This window comes from Rhodamnia argentea, chromosome 5 (assembly GCF_020921035.1).
Source record: "Rhodamnia argentea isolate NSW1041297 chromosome 5, ASM2092103v1, whole genome shotgun sequence".
NCBI lineage: Eukaryota > Viridiplantae > Streptophyta > Magnoliopsida > Myrtales > Myrtaceae > Rhodamnia > Rhodamnia argentea.
The window spans coordinates 3,328,190-3,338,238 of NC_063154.1; the positions used below are offsets into that span (position 1 = coordinate 3,328,190).

The window sequence follows — 10,049 nt, forward strand, 5'->3', positions numbered from 1 at the left end:
CCTGTTTCAGAGGCTGAAGCTGGGGAAGACGCTGTTGGAGTTAGCCGTTCCCATGACCACAGGGCTCTTCTTAAACCAGTACCACGGATTGACCCACCTGCAAGCCAGCGCCTTCGCGATCGCGTTCTCCGTCGGGTTCGCCGCCACATGGAACGGCATGCTGCTCAATGGCATCTGCCCTCGGGCTGCGAGCGCCTTGGAGTACTTCGGAGTGTTAACCATCTTCGTCGCCTTCTTCGGGCTGGTGAGCTGTTTTCTTCCCCCCTTCCTCGCGTGGACGTGTTGGCTGTGTTGCGGCTTGTCGTGCCTGCCCTTCCTCCTGTGCCTTGTTCTTCCGACGCCGGTTGCGAAAGCAAGCAGCGCAGACCGGCTGGATGCAGACATCGTTTAGCATGAACGAATGCACGCCGGATACGACACATCACCTGGATTTCTAGCGCAGTCACTCGGTCTCCGGTCTCCCTCCCAGCAGAGCCTCTCGTCGCGGATCAGCATTTTTCCCGGCATCAACATAAGTATTTTTCTGTTCTTCTTCTTCTTCTTCTTCTTCTTCTTCTTCTTCTTTTGGTTCGTCCCGGTGATGTTGAGGTTAATGTTCATGTTTTGGTTCGTCTCGGATCAGACTTCTTCCGGCCTCTACTTTCTTTTTGCAAAACTTACCCAAAAACCTAAACCAAAACTTAAAACATATATAACCCCATGAAGCCAAAAAGGAGCTTGTGGTCGTCGCGATCTTGCAGCCACAGAGCGTGCGACCAACGCAAATGGAAATGGCTGCCCAACCTCAAGCGGAGTGAACAAACGCGTTGCACATTGACGATGCGGCTACCGAGAAGCCAATCGATTTTTGACCTATCTATAATTAATTTATCTTTTACATAGAAAAAGACACGTGATTATCAATAACTACTTATATTTCGTATGTAATAATAACTTTAAACTAGTGGAAACATTTTTTTTACCTATCTATAATTCGTACATTCTCAGTTGATAGCAATTTTCAACGTAATAATGGGGATGACTTATATCCCCTCGTACTTAATAATTTTCAATTCAAAACTACAACAAAAATTTTGTTTGGTGTGTAGCTTATTCATCTTGCCCAATGCACATAATTTCATACATAATCATTGACTTAAAGTAACTTTATACATTCAAATGACTTTCAATCTAACTGATTATTTATATGCAAAGAACGTTCTACCAGATTTAGTAAGCATTCTGATAATCCAACAAAAATCAGCTGTTTTGAATAAACTGGGCTAAGAGTATGGGCACGAGATGCGAGAGCTTGGAATTGCCGTGCATGCATTTACAAAGCTCATTTGATTAGGTCATCCATGTTCTATACCCAGAGACGCACACTCCTAGATTAGCAAGCGAAGTTTGGAAAGGATACACTTCTTAATATCTCATGAACTTATTTCCTGGCCAAGTACATAGCAGCATTTTACAGATTTAAAACGAATAGCCGTGTTCGAAGAATCATTGGTCATAGCATGAACCGGGACCCTTTGGCGGACTCCGTGCGTATTGGTTTGTGACAGGAGCAGCTTGAACCCCCCGCCCATTCAGGAGGCATCTGAAGTAATGTAGTCGTGGTAATGCCGTTGTATTTACATCTCCAGCAGATGTGGCATCTCTCCTGCTCCACAATCGCTCTGCAAAATAGAAACAAGCGAATAAATACGGATCAATGCAAAAAGATTATGATTACACCAGCAATCTCAATTTTCTAATCTGTCATCAAGAAGGAATGCGCAGCTTTTAGTACACCTGGGCTCATTGCGTTATTACAATTTTGTATTAGCCTCAAGCGGTGTGTCTATAACAACTAGTACGAAGCACTCAAGCCCTCCTAACCATGCCAAGAAAAGAAAGCTTAGACAAGGAAAAACTACCGTTATGGGGCTACTATGATCTCTTAGGAGGACTTGCACATACATGATCCATCAATGGAAAAGGAGGAAAATGGCATGAACTGGCAAATTGAGGTTTGCGGAGATCAAAGGCAATGAGGACTTCCACGCCCTAGAAGAGCCATTTCACATCCCTAGAAGAGCCATTTCACATGCCAAAAGGTGTTTTCATGTTCCATCTCTGTCTATCACTTCCCGTAGTACTGGAAGAAGCCCGCAGCATGAAACAAAAATATCATGGCTCCGTTTGTGTCACGGAAAATGAACTATTTAGAAATCATTTTCTTAAAAAAGATTTCTTGTATTGCATATAAAAATGAATGAATGGAAAACTATTTTCATCGTTCACGAAAATATTAGACATGAATTGTCACCGTCAACAAAAACATTTTCCATTAGCAATGTAGGTGATCTTTTTAGGCAAATGTCTTCAAAATCATTTATTTTTCTCGAAACAAAGTCGGAAAAGGCTTTAATGTAAACGGTGATAAACCAACCACCCCACACCCCCACCCCCCACCAAAAAAAAAAAATTGGCCCCTTTTTGTGAAACAAAAAATTTCATTTCGTAGAAAAATTGCTTCACCGATTAGCAGACAATAATAATAGGTTTCATGTGCGAAGGCATGCAGATATAACTTCACAGTCACTAAAGTTCTTTTTAGTCCTTTTTCCCTATACATATTTATATTTATATTTTTATGTAATTATTTCTTTTCTCTGAATCGGTCTTGCTTTTATTTTATTTATTTTTGAGTTCATCGACCGCCGACCCCAACTACTTTGGGATAAAGGTGATGCTGATGTTAAACCAAAAAAAAAAAAAAACAAATGAAACTCTAAATGGACGAAGAAAGATGAGTGCCGAGAAGAAAAAGACTCAATGCTTCAGCATAGAATGATGCTTAGAGATTGGCTTACCTGCAGCAGCAGCAGCTCTAGGCCATATTGTTTGCTGGACATTAGAAGTGTCGGCTGTTTCTCCCCACATGCAAACTTCACCGCCAATCACAAGTTTTTGTTGGGAAGCATCGCTTATTCCTTCGAGGGGCTCTGCAGTGTACACTTGATCCCATGGCACATCCAAATGATCTAGATACCAAAAACCTTGATTGCTGAAAATGCATTTAAAGCCCTTTGCGACAGCCTTTGGACATACACCAGCCCCCAGCCTACAGAGAAAAAAATTAATTAAGTTGCAATCAACATGAATTAAATACTGATCAAAACTTACCAGTTGTGTACTACTGTCTTTGGACTAAGACTTTGGGGAAATGCATTGAATGTTTCCTCCCTGAAGCAATTGCAAATTAATGTCATACACTCCACATATAAATGTTATAAGACAGAAGTATGCAATGAAGAATGAAAAATTAGGATGACTTTCACATGCACTGTCTTGAATACTGATTGCAACAAACATAACCTTATTAGCACACTGTTTCATTTTCTACCTACCTAGGAGTCCCTCATACGTGCTCTTTCTCATTATTATTTTCCAAAAACCTTCTCTACCTCTGAAACCAAAGGCCAGAAGCCTGATATTAACCACTTACTACTATCTTGAAAATTCGCAGGTAGAAGTTAGTCAACTGGATCTCCAGGCCACAACCCGTCTATAACTGTAATCTAGTTCCCACATTATTTTAGCAGTGAATCCACCAAAATCTTTCAAAATGATGGGCCCAAATTTAAGGACATGTTAAGAAAGTCCTACTTGATAAGCAAAGACAATGATATTAATGACATAACCTCTAGTTACAGTTTGAAAAGCACTCTTCCACGCAGCACCATAAAAACACTACAGTACAAGTGCCCAGGTGCTGACATTACCAGAAGTTCTTGATCATAAATTTTTGTCTTTTTAATTCTACAGCACAAGAAAATGAATATGCTAAACATCAGAAGTGATATTCCTTAACATTACACAACATGTCATTTCATCAAGAGGGCAATTCCATTCAAATCTGTCTCAAAAAGATGCAGAAACCAGTGTTGAGATGTGCATCTTCAACAAAGGTTCTGTCATATTGGTGCAAAGACTCGATGTAAACTAGGTAAATTGGCAAAGAGAAGGAAAATAACATGTTCAACTATCATAAATCAAAAACAATGTGAGAACCAATTGCCACCAGCGGGTGGTAGTACATGTACATACCAGTTGACAGGGGTCCAATTTTTTGAAATGGCAATTTCTTGAGCTCTGATTACAAAATACTTGTATGCATCTTTACCAGTCATGTTGTGACTTTGGAGCCTGCATTTAAAATGACCCTCATGTTCAGCATCTGAAATGGGTTGTTGAAAGCAAGAATTGGTAGACTGCATTAAGAGGAGGGGAGAGAGGGGGCACCAGGTGGGAGGCATACAGGGAAAGGTATCGCCACAGAGAAACAAGCTAGTGCTAAATCCACACAATTTCAAGGAATGGTTTGATCCAATACCAAAAAAGATTAAACAGTGAAAATTGCTTCCAGACTTCTGCAGTTATCTGAAGAGATCTAATTGAAAATGTCACATTGTTGCTGCCCCACTATTCCTCTCTCTTCTTGAGGATCCTAATAATGGAAAGACTTGTTGACTCTATCCAAATCTTTTAAAATCTAATTTCTAAAGAATATTCGGAACTTTGACATGGTTTTCTAGGTAAGCTAGAAGATATTTTAGTCAAGGTACTAACCCAGTCTACATCAATGAAAACAAAGTACAACATTTCAACTGTAATGCGTTGCATGCTCATTCACACCGATGATAAACAGAAAGGCTTTCCTGCAATCGTAACTTAATAAAATGAATAAATCTGCTGCAATAGCTTTGGCAAAAGATCTAAGACCATAGTAATGTTGACGAGTTGGTTGAAAAGACGGCATAGCTTATGATAACATAGAAAATAATTGCAATTTCCCAGGACAAACTTCTGGAAAGTAGGATAAATATCAAGTAAAGTGGTTGATTCATTTACCACTGCTTCACATGTGTAGTGGATGTCCAACAATCTGCAAACGAAATACAGATAACAATAATGACTTAAATGGATTGTGATCATAAAACTTAAAACCAGAGAAACAGGAAAACCTACCGTCTCAAATTCCAGAATGCTGTCATTTCACAAGTAGATACACTCACCCACTAGATATCATTTGACATTACAACTGCTTATTGCTGCAACTGATCTCACTATAAAATTAGGTGGCATTTTGCGATAATGCTATAAGACTCTTCATATTTGGTAATACCATGGCCATCATATATATACAAGTCCGATAACGTCTATATGATCCTTTAACAGTATACAGAGGATGACCAGTTGGTATTATTACTATGTTTTACAAATGCTTGGTCCTTGCAGAAGTAGAAAGTTCAGTTCTCTGACATCTGAGCTCAATGTTCTTGAATGTGCAGCTAATCAGCAAAGGATCCACATAGTTCGAACATTGCGGGGATTAAAAAGGGTCTCTAAGCTCCTGATTCATGAATTTTCTGAAATTTATTGTTCCAAGAAATAGGAGAAGATTTTGATGGTTAGACAAGGGATATTCTAGTCTGAAATTCAGATTTTCAGTTTTATGGGTCTAACCAGATACTAAGTAGCTGACAGTATCCTTTTTAAAGCCTGAAATTTTCATAATTTTTTTTCTCTAGCGCTAACGCCTATGACATAGGATGGAAATGAGGCTACTTCCCACATTTTACCCAGAATAAGTTACCCCTCTAAGAAATTGTAGGAAAACACTTATGCAGAGAGCAGAGACAGTTACAGAAACAAGAGCCCTTGTTACATTCCTTAGTCAACATTTGCAAAGTACTTCTAAAGTCGTGAGATAGAAAAGGTCTACCGATCATTTAGGTTTTAAAGAACAAATGACTGCCAAAGGAAAAGAGAGATGCTAAAGTCACCTGCACTAACCTGTGTTAACCTCATCACCACCCAAGTGAAATAGCTCAAAGGGAAAGATTTTTCTCATATCTGCAACGATAGGATTTGTTAGATCTAAGAGGTGCCTAGGATACTATAATTATCAAGAGATTACCAAATCAATAGGAAAAATGCACTCTTACTTCATGCGTTCTAGCTCTCGGAGTAAAGCATGAACTTCCGTAATTTAACATTTGAAATATTAAGAAGAAGCCAATGGCTAATTAAGTCATCAGGTATCAAAGATTCATCAAACAAGCCCTCTTCCCAACCCAAATGAATGAGAGGAATCTAGTGTGCCAGGCATTTCTTAAATGACAACAACTCCTTTCCTACTCGAGTAGGCGCCTTGCCCATGCAGAGATTTTTTAAGAGAAAAGCTTTATACTGCAAAAGTTCCACATGTTATTACTCAAGTCAACATGGCTTTCTTCCTTCAGGAACTCATGAAACATAAACGTCGATGTTACAGTAGATGTATAGATAATTCATACATCAAAAGCAGCAACAAGAAGGCAAAATGGAAGATTTAGCACTGTAGATAAGGATACTAAATGCCTAACCTGATAAAAGGCCAGAAATTAAGTCAAAGGTAGAATTTTTTGAAACATCAAGTGGCTCTTTACAGGATGAAGAAGGCCATAATTCAGGATACCCTTTTCCCCTGCATTAAAGAAGATCAGAAATTTCTGGTAGCTTATTTAAGATACACAACCTAAAAACGTCCACATAATCTCATCACAGGCTGCAAAATATCCAAAAAAGAAGTGTCTCACCATGATTCTGCATGACCCGGGACATCTACTTCAGCCATCACATGGATTCCTAAAATCAGTTAAGAAAGATGATCAGCAAACACTACAATTGTACTAGCAGTGATAGTAACTTAGTCATAATAATACAATACACTCATATAGTGCAGCAGTTCTAAGGTACCAGATTTATGCAAGTTCTTTGTAGCGACACAAGCAAACAAGTTCAAAAAACTTAAATCAAATTTATGAAACCACAATTGCAATGAAATACATGAGAATACATTCATCAAGCACAACAAAGAAACGAATGAGAGAACATACCTCTACTTTTGGCGAAGCTTCATATGGTGAAAGCCAGCATGACAACAAAAAGACAAAGTTAGTACATTGCCCGGTGCCAGATCCATGAAGTCAATATATGTGATGACATAAACCATCAACATAAATTTAGCGGCAGCATGGAGGGGAAAACATGTTATTTGTTGTATAAGTTAGGCAGTCTATAATTGCATATGCACTTCATGTCAGATTACCTCTAGCAATGAAGTTCCTCTACATAGGATCTGACTAGTAAAAAGCATTGCTATAGTTTCCCTATATACAAAGAATTCTCCATCCGTAAGAGTCTCTAAACCATTCTCTCAGTCAATCTCTGGCGTGCTACATCTTGGGAACAAAAAATGGGACTCGATCAGAAAGTTAACATACTGAAAGAGAAAGAAACAGTTATCAAAGAGAATCGACTTATTCAAGAGATGATTTCACGTATTCATGCTAATATCTCATATTGACCAATGTAAACCCAACTGATATATCCAAAACATTATCAAGAACCGCCTACAGTAGTATATAATCCAATCGCATGAAGGAGAAGAATTTGCCCATCATGGGACAAGCAATTGATATCTTACTTCACTATTTCATATGCATCCTCAACTGTATATCGCTCCCATTTTGTATATGCCCCTTGCCACAACTTAGGATAGGTAGGCACTTCTAGAGGAAATGACTGACTGTCCACCATGTGCCAATGCAGGACATTCTAATGATTGTAATTCCCATGGGAGGATCACATTTGTGGGAATTAAATGATCAAAACATAAAATAGTGATCAGTAGAGTGTGTCAGGAAAAGTGCACCGAGAATAACAGCAAGAAGGAATCGCAAGTTATCGTCTCTTACAAGTTTAGCAAATGACATGGAATCCAGTATGTGCTTAATTACGTCGACAGGGTAGTAGTGCCTCGATGTATCTGTTAAAGAAGATGCATGGCACCGATAAAAATAACATAATGTCAATGGATGTTTGCCGTTCAACATTTTAATCAATAAAATCATTGCTCTCACCAAGTAGTAGTCCACGATATGCAAACCTCGGTTCATCATGGATATACCATGGAGCCTGGCGTACAAGCACTGATTTTGTGCTATATTCAAAAGTACATAATTGGCTGAATGTCTGAAACAATGTAAAAGATCGCTTGAGAAAGAGTCATATATCCAACAAACTGCAGCGGGAGGATCAACTTAACACAGAGATCACACCTTGGAAATATAACCGACATACTACTGAATGATAAATAACAAATAAGATAATGTTCTTTAAACACCTCTGACTCAGAATTGGGTGATCATGGATGAGAACTGTGAGTTTGCAGCATAGATTGTTATACCCAAGCTTACATTTGGCTTGATGAGTACATTCTGTTTTCAGTAAACCATGAACTTCTGCCAAACACGAGACTTCCATAATTTACAAATGAAGTAGCATGAGGAAGCTGCCCATCACAAAGTTAATGCTCCTAACTGTTTGAAAATTATAAAATGACTGTTAAAATAGTTTTCTCAGCACTACAACTGCTATCGCAATGAACATATCTAGCTCGAGAAAGGAAAGGGGGAAAGAAAAGGAAACGTTCCGGCAGCATCTTACCACCCTTAGCTTTCCAAAATCAACGATAATAGCAACATGATACCACTTTTGAAATTTTTCAATACACAAAGAGAGTTTAAAGACATTTGTACATACCTCCAACCCTCGTAATGCACCATAAACAGTATTGGCCTGCAGCAAACAGAAACACGCTTATTTCGACATGATTGTTCATACATTCGTGCAAATACATGTCTGTGTGCTCAAGGCCGTGTCATCATGTTATGGTTGTTAAAGTTATACTATACTCTACAAGCTAGAGTTGTCTGATCCAAGCTTTCATCCAATATGATTCTCTTGGGATGGAATTGGACTCGTGATGATTTTTTGGCTGAAATATTTGCTTCTTATCAATTCATCAAACTCCACAATCCAATCGCAAAAGTCGGTCATTTTACCTCAATTGTCGCCTCTCCGATGATCGACTTCCCATCACTCTTCGTCACCAGCAAAGTATAGCTCTCATCCACCCCAAGTTGAAGCTGCAAAAAAAAAAAAACACGCACGCTCACCAACAACTCAAAAATTTCACAGGGGGCGCGCGGGCGCCAATTTCCGCGGACTCAGTCAAGTGAGTGGAGACAAGTAAATGCATCCACATCGCAAACCGCACGAACCTCTTCATTCCCCGAGCGAACCACGATCCTCAGCCTCCCGATGTCGTACCCCGACGCCCTCTTCCTGAGCGCGTTGAAGATGGAGAAGACGCCGCTGTGCTGGAAGATGATGCTCTTGTACCGGTCGAACGCGTCCTTCACGATCCTGGAGCCCCCGCCGTCGCCGCCGACGACGAGCGCGAGGGCGGGATCGACGGAGAGGGTGTCCCCGCCGGTGGTGAACTCCGCCGGGAGCGGCCAGAGGTACGCGAGCTCGCCGCCGCCTCCTCCTCCCGACGCGAGGGTCGGCCGGAGGAGGAGGAGGAGGAGAGCGGGGACGACGAGGCAGAGGACCTGCCTGGGAGGCGAATCGGGCGGGGGCATGGCTACGGTTGGCGGATGGATCGAAGGAGGAGGAGGAGGTTTGGAGAGTTGGAGATGGAGTTGGAGATCACATGTTGGGCGTCAAAAGGGAGTGTTGAAAATGAGGAGATAATGTTTGGAATCTCTCTGTACGGGGTGATGGATTCGAAGACGATCGAGCGTGTCTGAATGGGAACAGTTGGGGCTGGACCTGCCCGCCCACCTAAGTCCACCTAAGTCTGTTGGTTTCTGGCGGTTTTTCCATGTTACTTTAGGAGGAAAGAACGGAATCTCAACGTGGTGGTGATCACGGGAACGGCAAGTAATCAGTTGCCGATTCAGGAAAATGGACTCGCCTCCCACGAGTGCAATCCACTATTTTCCTCTCCACTCCGTTGCCCATCCCGTTGACCATCGTTTGTGAGATAAAATCATGCGGTCCAGCTTGCACCGTTACGATTTGCTTGTTATGGTGCCGTTACGCTAGGCGAGTCCATTCTTTCTTTCTAAAAAAATCATGGAAAAATCGCCACAAACTTAGAGACAACACTCAAAAAAGGAAAAAAA

At 40.6% G+C, this 10,049-nt stretch overlaps 1 protein-coding gene across 1 annotated transcript; it reads right to left on the minus strand.

The window, feature by feature from the left end:
• Window positions 1–1,387: 1,387 nt before the first annotated feature.
• Window positions 1,388–9,592, minus strand: LOC115731003 (beta-hexosaminidase 1-like). Its single transcript, XM_048279584.1, has 15 exons — window positions 9,141–9,592; window positions 8,922–9,005; window positions 8,620–8,655; window positions 7,938–8,049; window positions 7,773–7,843; window positions 7,502–7,632; window positions 6,912–6,928; window positions 6,612–6,660; window positions 6,399–6,499; window positions 5,827–5,886; window positions 4,882–4,915; window positions 4,078–4,176; window positions 3,154–3,213; window positions 2,841–3,091; window positions 1,388–1,661 (listed from the first exon to the last, which is right to left on the minus strand). Exons 1-15 carry the CDS (start codon window positions 9,501–9,503, stop codon window positions 1,486–1,488), a joined length of 1,644 nt encoding a protein of 547 aa, XP_048135541.1. The 5' UTR covers window positions 9,504–9,592; the 3' UTR covers window positions 1,388–1,485.
• Window positions 9,593–10,049: the final 457 nt, after the last annotated feature.